Source organism: Ascaphus truei, chromosome 2 (assembly GCF_040206685.1).
Source record: "Ascaphus truei isolate aAscTru1 chromosome 2, aAscTru1.hap1, whole genome shotgun sequence".
Lineage (NCBI taxonomy): Eukaryota > Metazoa > Chordata > Amphibia > Anura > Ascaphidae > Ascaphus > Ascaphus truei.
Genome location: NC_134484.1, coordinates 72,414,171 through 72,428,551, shown reverse-complemented (window position 1 = coordinate 72,428,551; position 14,381 = coordinate 72,414,171). Strand labels below are relative to the sequence as shown.

At 41.9% G+C, this 14,381-nt stretch overlaps 1 protein-coding gene across 2 annotated transcripts in view; it reads right to left on the bottom strand.

The window, feature by feature from the left end:
• Positions 1-14,381, bottom strand: part of CDH17 (cadherin 17) — a 100,014-nt gene that overhangs the window by 31,245 nt on the left and 54,388 nt on the right. For both annotated transcript variants that reach the window (XM_075582716.1, XM_075582717.1), the window contains exons 9-11: positions 10,473-10,623; positions 9,909-10,139; positions 5,578-5,654 (exon numbers count right to left, since the gene is read on the bottom strand). In XM_075582716.1, the coding sequence (XP_075438831.1) occupies positions 5,578-5,654; positions 9,909-10,139; positions 10,473-10,623 (459 nt within the window). The remainder of the gene's footprint in view (positions 1-5,577; positions 5,655-9,908; positions 10,140-10,472; positions 10,624-14,381) is intronic.

Here is a 14,381-nt window from a genome sequence, read left to right as displayed (position 1 = left end):
TTTCTTTTCCTACTCCTTGCCAAAAGCCAGCATGGATCTATGAGTACTAATGGGAAGAACCAAGGTATTTGCACAGCACCCATACATCTATAAGCACAGTTCTGCTTAAAGGGGCGGTAGTAAAGACATTGGGACTGCATCTGATCTATTTTTGACTGTACACCCTATCCTTCATGCCGGGAGGGGGGTGAGGGGGGGGGAGCGGATAGGGGTGTGTTAGGGGATAAGGGTGTTAAACCAAGTAAAGATTAAAGTACTATATTAAAGTACTATAGTCCTTGTCAAATGACATTCAATTCCAGTGGCATCATGTGTTGAAATTGCGTTTTCATATAAGTTCACCACATAAACATATCCCACACGTCCTAAAAATTCCCTTGATCTCACCTGAAAGTCAGATATAGGTAGTGACCAATAGTGGTCTCTTGGCAGTATCAGCCTGTGTAATTGTACACTGTAGATTATCCCATGTGCTATGTTGTATCCTATTATTTGCCATATTGAGTACCCTATTGATATATCTCTTAGCTTTAAAATAACCTCTTTTTCTCTAATAGGATATTGGGATGGACCACTGGTACTCTGTTTTGCTCTAGCCAATTGGCTGAAGGGTAAACTCTCTTTAGTTTTGTTGGTGAAACCTCTTACAGTCTGTGGGTTTTGTAAATAGATCAGTAAGTCTATTGCCCTTCATGGAGATTCTAATATCTAAAAAATCAATTGATAATTCTCAGTTGACTATTGGGAATGTAATAGTATTGTATACCAAATTGAGAGATGTTACGACTAAATGTACTGATTCCACATCATCAGACCACACCATAAAGACATTGTCTATATACAGATGCCATTGTATGATGTTTGATTGAAAGAGGTTGTTATTATAGATGTATTTCTTTTCTAAATATGCCATAAATAAATTTCCATAGGCTGGGGCCATATTGGCCCCCATAGCTGTCCCTTGAATTTGTTCATAAAAGGTTTAATTATATCTGAAAAAAAATCTTAGTCAATATAATTCTCTATCATTTAAATCAGGAAAACAATATGTTCCGGAGGGAAGGAGAGTAGTTATGGGCTTGGGGGGAGGGGGGAGTGGAAGGGGGAGGGCTGGGTGCGAGGGGGGGGGAAGGAGTGTAGATAGAGTTTTGTGGTTCAAAGGTCAGCTTCACTGAAAAAGCTATTTAAAAGAGTTCATTTTGCATGCTCTTTGAAAATGCTGAAACAGGCATTCACACCGTACAAAATGAAACATTTTCTTGGTGTTTGTGGGAGTATACTGGAGTTAGATAGCCAGGGTCTTGAATACTGACAGCAGATATACAACCTTCCACAATTAATATATGTTTTGTGATTTGGCTCTCCATACCATCAAGCCTAAAATGAACAGGTAAATTTATACTTAGAAAAGCCATGCTTGAGAAAAATTACCCCAGAGCAGAATGAAACAGCTACAGTAACTAAATACATTTCTCTCCATCTATAACCTATGTAACATCTCATTCCTGCTAAGGACTGAAGCTTGGAATTGTAAAATGCCTCAATAAATAGAATAAATATATTGGGATTGCAAGAAACCTGTGTTGGGATCTGTATTTTCACACAATGAGGATCCTATGGCATTCAAAGAATGAAAGACACAAATAATTTATTTTCAGGGTGGAGAGTATGTATGGGCCTGAGGGGGAGCAGCTATGGGTTTAGGGGGGCGAGGAGTAGGTAAGAGCCTTGGAGGAGGGGAGGATATATATAAAGCCTGGAGGGGGAGCAGGCTTGGACCTGCATGGGGGAAAAGGATTAGGTATGGACTTGTGGGGGAAGAGCCCAGAAGAGGTCTTACACTACATGTGACCTGAGGATAGGCCCTACTGAAAGGCCATGCTGGAAGGGGAGGGCCCATATGCTGGAGGGAGAAGGATCTGCCCATGTGCTGAAGGGAAATGAAGGCCCACCCATGTGCTAGAGTGAGAGCGGTGCCCGCCCAGTTGCTGGCATTGCCAGAAGTTAGGCCCAACCTCCTGTCCAGGCTAGCAATGACCCCCAGAATAGCCAGGCCTGGGACATTTGTCCCAGCTTTCACCCCCCTGTCAGCAGCACTGCCTTTAGTCCCCTAACCCTAGCTGCCTTTAAAAGCAGACCACTACCTCTTCCTGGTTTCCAGTTCAATGTACCTTGTGCACAAAAAGGAGCACACCGAAGATGCATGGGATAGAGAGAGTGGAACTTCCCAGCATCTGGTTTAGTTCAATGCTGGAGCTGCTGCCCTAAATATCAGAGGTTGTGGGTTTTGATCCTGTTGGACTGGCCACAGTACTCGCTTCATCACAAGGGGCCTTAAACTTTATAGTATCAGTGTTTTGGAAACATTTTGTGGGTTGTCACTCCTTAAAATACACTTTTCACCCCTCCCCCGCTCACCTACATACCAGCAAAACATATATTTCTGACTCTGGAAGGGAGTTAGCACCACCTTCAGGTCATTCCACTTCAGTTGCAAGTACAATCCAGGTGAATTGGCTGTTTAACCGTGCGGTTTGTCACACTTTATAGACATGTTTAAACAATGCAATTTATAATACAGAATATGGCTAGTTGTCAACTTTTATTTCATGAGTTATGACCATTTCAAATAGTGTGGTTTTGCACGGAAAAACTCGCCGCTAGTAGAATGTGACCCCAAGTCTGTTTCATTTGATATAATATTGAACACAAATATGGTACTGTACAATGCATCAATTCAAACTTCCCTTTGCCGTGATATAGAAATCATAAAAACTTGTAGAAATTAAATGTAAACATTCAATTTTAATATCAGCTGCAAGAAATGTGTAAGAAAATATGATTTTATCTCAAAAAAAAAAAAATGTTCTTACAGATTATGTTAAAATAAAGCATAGAAGACTTATTGAAAAGTGTCTTTTAGGATAAACCTTGGCTTACTGTAAGTAAATGTGCACATCATACAGTACGATGTCTCTGTGTATGGTGCCACCCACAGCCAAACTCTCTGTTGGAGTTTGTGTAGCAAACATGTCACAGTATTTATTAAAGCTGATAAACACTTATAAACCTACTAATCTCTTAAGGCACCTATTAGGTCTGCAGTTGCTATTTTACAGAAGCATACTGTTGCAGGGACAACGCAAAGACACGTGGGTTTGTCTGAATATAGGCTTTTTGTTTAGCATACTAGTATTGGCTCCTTGACTCCCAGATTCTTTTAACCTGTCCTTTTTATCACAGCGTGTTTGCTTCCGAGATTTTGGAACATGGTGTCTACTGGGGAATATCTTAGCAGCGATGGGGAAGAGTTTCCTGGGCTTCTCCTGTATCAGAGAAGGAAGCGCCTTCTGGGAGGGAGCCAGTAAACTGGAGAAATAGGACCAGTCTAGGCCCAGCAAGACTTGGGCAAGGAGCCAAGGAGCGACTCCTACTTCTAGCCTGGCCGCCCATTCCTTGACCTGTGGCAGGATATTGGCAGTCAGGTACAATTTTGCATCACCATGTATACATTCTATGCTCCACAGGGAGTAAAGGAAAGCACATCAGGCAGTATAAGTTCCTGGGAGACAAGGTTTTTCCCAGAACCCGAATCTACAAGGGCCTGGACAAATTTACCCCCAATCAGGACTGGAAGTAGCCAGAGCTTGGAGTTTTCTATGAGGAAGGCTGAGGCGATGGTCCTACTGAAGGATCAATCCATCTGTTGGCACTCCATATGATGGAAGTCCTGTTCTCCGCAGTTAGAACATGGAGAGTTGGATGAGAGACTGGAAACTAGAAGGTGAGTGGGTCCTGCGTGTGACATCCTCTAAAGTTCCCTTCTTTTGGTGATGAGCCGAAGTAGACAGGGGTCTCATCTGGAATGCTTAATGCCTCCGTGGGGCTTGGCGGTAATGAGTGGATGGGTTGCAGTTTACACGCTGGTCCGGCTCCATCTTTGGGCATGAGCTGGAACTGATGGAGTCTGTGCTATTGAGCCCAGAACACTCTCCTTGTTACTTGGCCAGAGGGGAAGTTTTCCACAAGCTGAACTGCCAGCATGGCTTTTTACCCAGGACCGCATTGGAGGGCTTTTCACCTGTAGAAATTGCTCTGGAACAACTTGTTCAAGAATCGCCTCCTTGGTGTCTGCACGTGCTGTGTGCCGAGTGCACAAGTCCAGTAACTGCTGAGCTATGACCATGAGTATCCCCTTAGGGGGGTATTTCAAGTTCCGGACCTGCTTATTTATTTATATAATGTTTTACCAGGAAGTAAAACATTAAGAGTTACCTCTCGTTTCAAAGCTGTTAATATTGTTATTTAGGAAACCTAGCTTTTTTGGGGTAACATTCAATAAATTGCAATTGCCGATTCTGTATATACTAGTGTTTGTCTATCTCACCAAAATATGTTTGTATTTGGGAAATGTATTATTAGCTGTCTATTAATCTTATGTCATTGTTACATAGTCTTCATATACATATTGGGCTAGATCAACAAAGCTCTGTTAAATCAAGGCTCATAACGTGACCTTAAATATACAACAAGCACAAAAGATCCAATGCACATCCAATGGGACACATTATTTAGGTCATAACGATATGTTTTTTCTTCTCTTAATTATGGGTCATTTAGTTCAATACTTTGGCCAAAATATTTCAAGCCTGCAACTACGTTAAGGTAAACTCTATCAGCAGGCTCCTACACTACCAATGTTGTACGGTGTCTTTTATGTTTCTTCCACTGCATAGAGTAAAGCGGAAAACAAAACAATACTATAGCTGTAATTTGACATTACCAAAAACAAGAACGGATGTTATGTTAATGCATATCCTCAAAGCTAATTATATGCAGAAACAGCGGCTGTTCTAAATGTAATTTGTATAGACATAATGTCAAATTATTGTAGCATAACCTGGCGTTATCTTCCAACAAGATGACATTAAGTATGTCTTCGATGTCGAGTGTTTCTTCGATGACCCTGAAATAGGTCTTCAACTCAAGTTGGGACAGAGAGGTTCTTGAAATAACAATGGAAATAATGCTGTTAGTTAATGCATGCCTAACTGTGGCGTTACACCAACCCAGACCTTGTAAAAGCCATATTTCTGGGTCTGGATGTAATGCCAAGTTTAGGTATAACTTAACTAACGTAATATCAATTCCCGGCATTCACCTTTGCACTATATTGGCGTGTCTTTATCCCTAATGGCTGATAAACTGTAGTTAACTAAATGTTCTTAACGGAAGAAAACATGACATGGTTATTATTGACATTATTGACTTGTGTAGATCCACCGTTAAGCTTAATGGGATGTTGAGTTACGTTAACATTATGTTAAGTCACTTACTGTAATAGAACTTTGGTGGATCAGGTCCATTGAGTTCAAAGGAATATATAATGCCAACACCAGGGTTCATTCAATACACTATGCTAATATAGAGAATGGCAGTAGGTCATACTGGCATGGTTTGCTTAATATAGTCCTAACACTGAGGATGGCATTGCAGGGTTAACGCATAGAAACTCACATTCAAGTAATTATATTATTATTATTATTATTATTATTATTAAGAATGGAAAATACTCACATCAGATCTTTCAAATATTGGAATCTGGTCATTGATGTCAATTACATGAATTTGTACCTCACAGATCGTACTGAGAGCTGTAAATATAAAATATAATTGAATTAAATAAAACATATTGGGATACAGCGTGTTGTACTTGTGAACACAATTGAGATACCTGGGAAATAAGTGAATTTAAAATTGCTAATTTGTCCCTATTTTCTAGTATCTTATGTGTGTTCATAGGTATCTTGCAATGCACTTTTGTAGACAATCTACAATTCTGACAAATAAAAATATAAATATACGGAAGAAAAACGATGCTGCTTTCAATAGTAGTTTCTTTGATACATGGGTTGCTATTTTTGCATCACCTTTTCCATTTTAGGAGACTTTGATAAATTACCCCAGAGTCTCTCTTGCTTCTACTTTATTTAGCCTATATGGCCGTAGGGGTGCTGCTGGTACTGGGCAGATCATCAGGAGTGGCTGGGTCCATGCCTTATTTGGATGTCTGGACCAGGGAATGACGCTGATGTTTTTATGTTTAGACAAGATCACAGGCCACCTGGGAGTGATACTGTGAGGTGAGGAGAGGCGGAGAGGAGGCAGATCTTGGGTAACCTGTGAGTAATACTGGAAGTTGAGGTGGGGCGGAGAGAGAGGAGGAAGATCTCAGGTAATCTGTGATTGATACTGGGAGTTGAGGCGGGGCGGAGAGAGTGGAGGCAGATCATGGGTAACCTGTGAGTGATACTGGGAGTTGAGGTGGGATGAAGAGAGAGACGAGGCAGATCATGGGACACATGCGAGTGATACTGGGAGGTGGGGCGAGTGGAGGCAGATCTTGGGTAACCTGTAAGTGATACTGGGAGTTTAGGTGGTGCGGAGAGAAAGGAGGCAGATCACAGGTAACCTGTGAATGATAATGGGAGTCATGGTGTTGCAGAGAGAGAAGAGGCAGATCTCTGTTAACCTGTGAGTGATACTGGAAGTTGAGGTGGGGCAGAGAGGAGGCAGATCTCGGGTAATCTGTGAGTGATACTGGGAGTCGGGGAGTGGAGGCAGATCTTGGGTAACCTATAAGTGATACTGGGAGTTGAGGCGGGATGGAGAGAGAAGAGGCAGATAACGGGTAACCTGTGAGTAATCCTGGGAGGCGGGGTGGAGAGGAGGCAGATCACGGGTAACCTGCGAGTGATACTGGGAGTTGAGGCGGGGCGGAGAGAGGCAGATCTTGGGTACCCTGTGAGTGATACTGGGAGTTGAGGCGGGGTGGAGAGAGGCAGATCTCGGGTAACCTGTGAGTGATACTCGGAGGTGGGCGAGTGGAGGCAGCTCTTGGTAACCTGTAAGTGATACTGGGAGTTGAGGCAGGATGAAGAGAGAGGAGGCAAATCACGGGTAACCTGTGAGTGATACTGGGAGGTGGGGTGGAGAGGAGGCAGATCTCGGGTAACCTGTGAGTGATACTGGGAGTTGAGGCAGGACAGAGAGAGAGGAGGCAGATCTCGGGTAACCTGTGAGTGATACTGGGAGGCGGGGCGGGACAGAGAGAGAGGAGGCAGATCTTGGGTAACCTGTGAGTGATACTGGGAGGCGGGGCGGGACAGAGAGAGAGGAGGCAGATCTTGGGTAACCTGTGAGTGATACTGGGAGGCGGGGTGGGACAGAGAGAGAGGAGGCACATCACGGGTAACCTGTGAGTGATACTGGGAGTTGAGACGGGACAGAGAGAGAGAGGAGGCAGATCTTGGGTAACCTGTGAGTGATACTGGGAGGCGGGCGGGACAGACAGAGAGGAGGCAGATCTCAGGTAACCTGTGAGTGATACTAGGAGGCGGGGCAGGACAGAGAGAGAGGAGGCAGATCTCAGGTAACCTGTGAGTGATACTGGGAGGCGGGGCGGGACAGAGAGAGAGGAGGCAGATCTCGGGTAACCTGTGAGTGATACTGGGAGGCGGGGTGGGACAGAGAGAGAGGAGGCAGATCTCGGGTACCCTGTGAGTGATACTGGGAGGCGGGGTGGGACAGAAAGAGAGGAGGCAGATCTCGGGTAACCTGTGAGTGATACTGGGAGGTGGGGCGGGACAGAGAGAGAGAGGAGGCAGATCTCGGGTAACCTGTGAGTGATACTGGGAGGTGGGGCGGGACAGAGAGAGAGGAGGCAGATCACGGGAAACCTGTGAGTGATACTGGGAGGCGGGGCGGGACAGAGAGAGAGGAGGCAGATCTCGGGTAACCTGTGAGTGATATTGGGAGGCGGGGCGGGACAGAGAGAGAGGAGGCAGATCTCGGGTAACCTATGAGTGATACTGGGAGGCGGGGCGGGACAGAGAGAGAGGAGGCAGATCTCGGGTAACCTGTGAGTGATACTGGGAGGCGGGGCGGGACAGAGAGAGAGGAGGCAGATCTCGGGTAACCTGTGAGTGATACTGGGAGGCGGGGTGGGACAGAGAGAGAGGAGGCAGATCTCGGGTAACCTGTGAGTGATACTGGGAGGCGGGGCGGGACAGAAAGAGAGGAGGCAGATATTGGGTAACCTGTGAGTGATACTGGGAGTTGAGGCGGGACAGAGAGAGAGGAGGCAGATCTCGGGTAACCTGTGAATGATACTGGGAGGCGGGGCGGGACAGAGAGAGAGGAGGCAGATCTCGGGTAACCTGTGATTGATACTGGGAGGTGGGGCGGGACAGAGAGAGAGGAGGCAGATCTCGGGTAACCTGTGAGTGATACTGGGAGTTGAGGCAAGGCGGAGAGCGAGGAGCCAGATCACGGGAAACCTATGAATGATAATGGGAGTTGAGGTGTGACGGAGAGAGAGGAGGCAGATATAAAGACGCATAAGGTTAGTTACAAAAAAAATAAGGTCTCTGTTAAAGTGACAACCTAACAAGTGGGTAAAAAGTGTTAAAATGCACTCATTGAGTGCCAGTTATACTGTAGATGCCTACATTTACAAATGATTATTTTTTAATTAATGAAAGTTAAGTTTTTCATTGATATATATTAAAGCAGCAATCCTACATTTTTTTGTATACTAGATGTAAAGCATGTGACAATGTATAATTCTATATTCTTACCTACATTGGCAATCGTTCGGTGCTCCTGTTATAAATCTTTAAATATCCTGATTGTGTGCCTAACGTAATGGCTGCCTTTCAGTTTCACTCAATCCTTCAGTGAGTGTAAGGCCGTGCTTATACCGGCAGTAGGCGGGCATGTGCCGCGCGCTACCGGAACAAATCAAGGTAACCTAATTCAGTTGCCTATACAGCGTGCGCAGCTCGAGCACTGCAGAGTGACCGCACAAGCTTCTCCCAGGCAGATTTTCATTTTTTATTTTGCCGCGTAATGGCCGTGTCATGTGAACGGTTCAGCCAATGAGGGCGAACCGCTCATGACCACGCCTCCGCCACGCCTCCCTGTCTCTTCTGTTTGCCTCCTGCCTTCAGAGCCGGTTTCGGCTGGGAGCTGGTGCTGGTATGATTACAGCATAACTCAGCAGCTCCAAATGTGTCCTTATATTACCAAGGTACCAGAATCTATTTTTACAGTTTACAGTTCAAATTGCTGGGAACATTGGCAACAAATTATCACAAACATGACAGTGTTGCAAAGATCATGCACTGCTGGGGAGGTGGGCTAAAACCTGCTATAGAAATCAGAGGATGCTTTCAAACTCATTAATAATGGCATTGAGTTGAATATTTTGTTTTTTATAAAAACAAAAAAAGTCACTATTACCTAATACTACCTGAACTGATTTTTATTTCTTTAAAAAACATAAGATTTTACATGTTTTGCTGCTTTAATGTCATTTTTTAGAATTTCCTCTGCTAGTAATAAAGTGATTATTTAATTGCAGATGTAGCCATATATGTATATCGTGTAGTGTTGTTCTCTACACAAATTTGTATCCAGTTCTGCAGCTAGAAGAGGTTAAATGTAATAACCCCATAAAAAGTTACTGAATGGATTGCAAGCGTAATTCATATATCTTAAGCAAGATTTTCCCCTAATTAAATTATCAGTGAATCTATTTGATGGTGAATAGTTAATTAATGTTCTATCTTTATCTTCCTATTCCCACGCAATTGCTGGGCTTTTTTCAACGCAAATGAACAAAACAGGGTATTTTTTTTATTTCTAACGCAAGTTTGGAGACCCTTCCTGCAGCGCAGAAATTAAAAGAATATTGTAGTAAATAAGTATGCTGGTTTTGTTTTACTTCTGGCTGCAAAAGAGGTGCAAAAATGGAGCAGGCCACAAATATGGGTTCAGCTTCTGTAAAACAAAACTAAAAATTAAAACAATTATTATTTATATTGAAGCAACTACTGTATACTGACCAGTTGGAGGAAGACCTTCATCAGATACTTGCACCTTTAAGGTGTACTGTGGAAAGTCTTTAATATTCAGTACAGGGCCAATCAACTGGAAGACACCTGTATACTCATTCACAATAAACATGTTATCATTTGGCAACGTGGGAATCTGCTCCAAAAGGTGGTAATGTAACAGTGAATTGCGTGTATTTTCCTCATCCATGTCGGTGGCTTGAAGAGTTCCGATATTGCTGCCTGGAGATAAGAGGACATACTGTACGTGAGAGATATTCCCTCTTTTTATTATATTATATTTATTATACGTGTCATATATTGCTCTACATTGAACTAAAGGTCAGCCTGGGAAGCAAGTCAAGTTTAGAAAACGCCCTTCAATGACATGTATAATGCTCCCTCTTTGATGTGGCATTTCCTTAGCTACCATATCACCAAAAGTCAGATATAAAATTATCAAATATTACATAACATTCATAAGGTTTGGAATATGTGTGTGTACAATTCTGATCTATTAGATCATTCCTTTTATGAAGACAATTGAAACACAAGGATGGTTTTTATGTCTCTTACCGACGCCTTCATTTTCCTGAACTTCAAACACAGTCACTGCAGCCGGACACACTGGAGGGTTGTCGTTTATATCCTTAACATTCACTACAATTTCCAGGGGTCTCGCCAAATTCTCGCCTTGCTCATTTTTTGCCAATGCATAGAAGATATGCTAAAAAGAAATAATGTAAAATAATGCATGCATATCACCAATTTTATTTTTTTTAATACCCGGTAAGGCCAGCAAAACATTGCAGATCTGCACCCAATGGGGCTCTGATATCTGAAGTGCTAGAACTATTACCTCTTGAATAGGTGTTTCGTAGCTATGCCAATTTTCCACGTTCATGAATAAGATTCCATAAAGTATAAAACACTACTGTTGCCATTTGTAATAAAGAAATGTATATTAGCACAATGGCGAGAATCAGCACGCCAAAGAAAAGGTAGCAAAGTGATGTAGAGGAGCAGGGAACCCAAAGGGACCACTGAATCCCTTAGTAATAGTAATAAAACAAAAGGGAGGGAACACACAGAAAAAAAAAACCTTATGTAAACTGAAAGATTTAATTGAAGTCAAATGCAGATTTATTGAAATGGAAAATTCATATTTCATAGTCCCAGTGCTTGGTGTCTGTGGCCTAGTAACTAATTCATGAGTTGTGTTACCTTCCTTTATTCCTGGTTTGGGACATAATGGAAGGGTATAACCTCACTCCTATATTATACAACTCAATTATTATTATTATTAACTATTTTGCATGTACTTTCAGAAGTAGGCCACACAGAGAAACCCTAGCTCAGCTAGGTAGAAAAATAGTAAATACTGGGAGTTGCTCAAAATGGGACAGGGTATGAGGCACAAACACAAATGAGAGAAAGAGAAATCCCTGATTTTTCTCACTTAAACTACCAGAGACCAGGTGAATAATCAATTAAAGTTTAACACTTCACTTTTAATGCGATGTATAAATAAAATAAGGTAGAATAGTCTATAACCGAGCGTTCTTGGCGAGTGATAAGGTAAAATACAAGGACTTAAAAATGGCGTACAGTACTACCAAAGTGATCACTGAAAAGGTTCTACGATGCATTGAGACAGATATGTATCCATCTGCTTACGCTAATCTTTTAACTATCTTACCTAGGCTACAACATATTTGGGCTACATCACACTGATGAAAGTTTAAAAAATACATTAAGTACCTACCTAGTAACACCACAATTGCCCACCTTAACCTAACTATACAGGGGTCCTACAAGCAGTGATCACTTTGGCAGTGCGTCATTTTCAAGTCTTTGTATTTTATCTTATCACTCACTAAAACAATTTGGTTATAGACTGCTCTACCTTATTTTATTTATATATTACATTAAAAGTTAATTGTTAAACTTTAATTAACTATTCACCTGATGTCTGGGAGTATTTAAGTGCCAAAATTCAGGGATTTCTCTTGCTCTCCAATGTGTTTGTACTTTCGGAAGCAATTAAATCGTTTTAGGTACTTCATCTAAGCTTTCAAGACAAACTAGGGTTCCTCTTCCAGTGTGACAACAATAATAGTTAAGCCTTCATTGTTATGCTGTGGTCAGATATGACAAATAGTCTTACTGTATGTGCTATTGCAGGTTATTGTTTAAACTTTAGGATTTATCATGTTGGTTCAATAAAATTACAACCTGCAAATAATCAAGTTTTCTCAAAGACTAATGAAACTGCAAGAACTACCAAAACTCTGCTGCAAAAAAAATGAACCACGTAGAAAAAAGGGGCCATTACAGAGTGAACTGCAACCATGTCTCGTAAAATAATATAAGAATAATAGAGTCCAAACGAACACTACTGTGAACTTAAACAAAATAGAATTTAATTATTCAACATCAACATTTCTGCCCCGCACAGGCATGGAAGTTTTTGGAAATAACGCAGTTCTATTCATCTCAGCATTGAATTTCACCTAATACAGTATAGGTGACCACATCATCTAAACATCTGCATTGTTGTTTGAAATGGTAAACAAGATGGAATTGGGTATGCCTCTCCTACGGCTCACCAAAACGTCTGCTCATATGTGGAGAAGAAAAGAATCAAAATAAAAAAAAAAGATTTTCACAAGAAGTTCAAGTTGTCAGTACTGGCAGAAGATTGTATCATATATTTTGTGACAACAAAAATGGGATTTATTCGTATGTGGAGTGTTGCGAAAAAAACATGAGTATTATCCTGTTGTGACTGCTAGCAAGAAGTAAAAGCAAAACCCAAAAGGAGCTTTTTTTAGGCAAAGATAGGGTGGCTCAGGGACTCCCCAGGGGCTTACTGCTTCAAAGTCCAACTCATTCCTACACACGAGACAGATATTGCATAAAGTATTTGAATATCAGGTCATTTATTCATTAGAAACCTCCTATGACTACGAGGTGCAGTAGGAAAACCTCTAACCCAGAACTCATTCCACCTCTAATTACAGGTACCGGCAAGTATTTATTGACTGTTTGTATTGGCGCAGTGACTCATCTAAGCCGTGCTGATGCACACTTTGTACTTTGAATATCTGGTTTCAGTGTTAGTCAGTATTTTTTTATGTCTTTATGAAAGTTTATAACACAACATGGACTTTATGGTTAGTCTTTGTGCCCACATCATATGACATGGTAGTATTGTAAAGATTAAACGTGAAGGCCTAGAGCCTATATTATACTATTCAGCTAATCTTTATGAGATTCATTCATACATTGACATACAGATGTAGCCAGACATACTGTCCCCAAAGCCCCTGCATGGAAAGCACAATGCTGCAGCTCTGAGGACGTAAAAGCTGCAGCTGCCTTTCGGGTGTCCTTTCTTCGGAATTGGACCTTGTCCTCGAGACTTCCAGCGTTATTATCTGCTGCCCGAGGGATGCCATGATCAGATAACACGGAATGCCCCGGCAGCGTGAACATTAAGTTTGTCTACATCTGTTCAGTACAGAAATGTTTAGTGCAATGTTTCCCTATCCAATCCTAACTGTGAATGGAGAAAAGTGTATTTTCTAAAACAGCTAAAGTTCTGTGTTTTAGGATTAGCCTGTATTAGGCAACTGAAAACCAATGAACTATGAATATGCAAATATGCCCTAAATTATTTAGCAAGATTTTTACATATTTCGCCAAAGTTGTCAAATGTTGCCTTGGGCCTTTGAAGTAGGTTGGTGGAGGGATGAGTCCAGTTTAATAGAGTACCAATTTGCTTAGTACTAGAGATAGGTGAATCTACCCATATCCGTTTTCTGGATTCTCTTGCATTTTCCCCCCTAAAATCCGTTTAACGGTGTCAAATACGCAAATGGATTTGGTCAGTTCTAGTCCGCGCAGATTCATCAAAAAATCCAGCAACGGACTGCTGAATCCCCACAGCCGATCTTCTGCGGATAAAAATCCACCAAACAAATTCACCCCTCTCTACATAGTACCTCCCAAAACACTATACAACATGAAGAGAGCTACCTGTGAACACACCGTAAATACCGGCGGAATGTGCTAGTTTCAATTATTTGATTATACTATTCTTACTCAAATTAGTTTTCTTGCATGTACAAATTAGCTTATTTACCACGTATCTTTATTTTTCAAGTTGTAGTAACAAAAGAGGGAGAAGGGAGTAGGTGGTATGATACCTTTGTCCTGGAACCAGTTGTATATTTCTCCTTGTTTTTGTGACTCCTGTCACTTCCCTGTGTATATTGCAACTTTGTAACTCCCTTGTTGGCTTCTCAACCAGTTGCCTTGGCAAAGCCCCTTTGGAAGTGACACTTCTTTGCTGAAGCCTACAGGGTTTTCATTAGAAAAAAGTCTTGCCTTTTAACGAAAAACCATAACGAAAGTGACGTGACGCTATTAATGGACGCACGCCTGTCATGCGTGGCCGTCTCGCGCGCATGTGCATAAGAT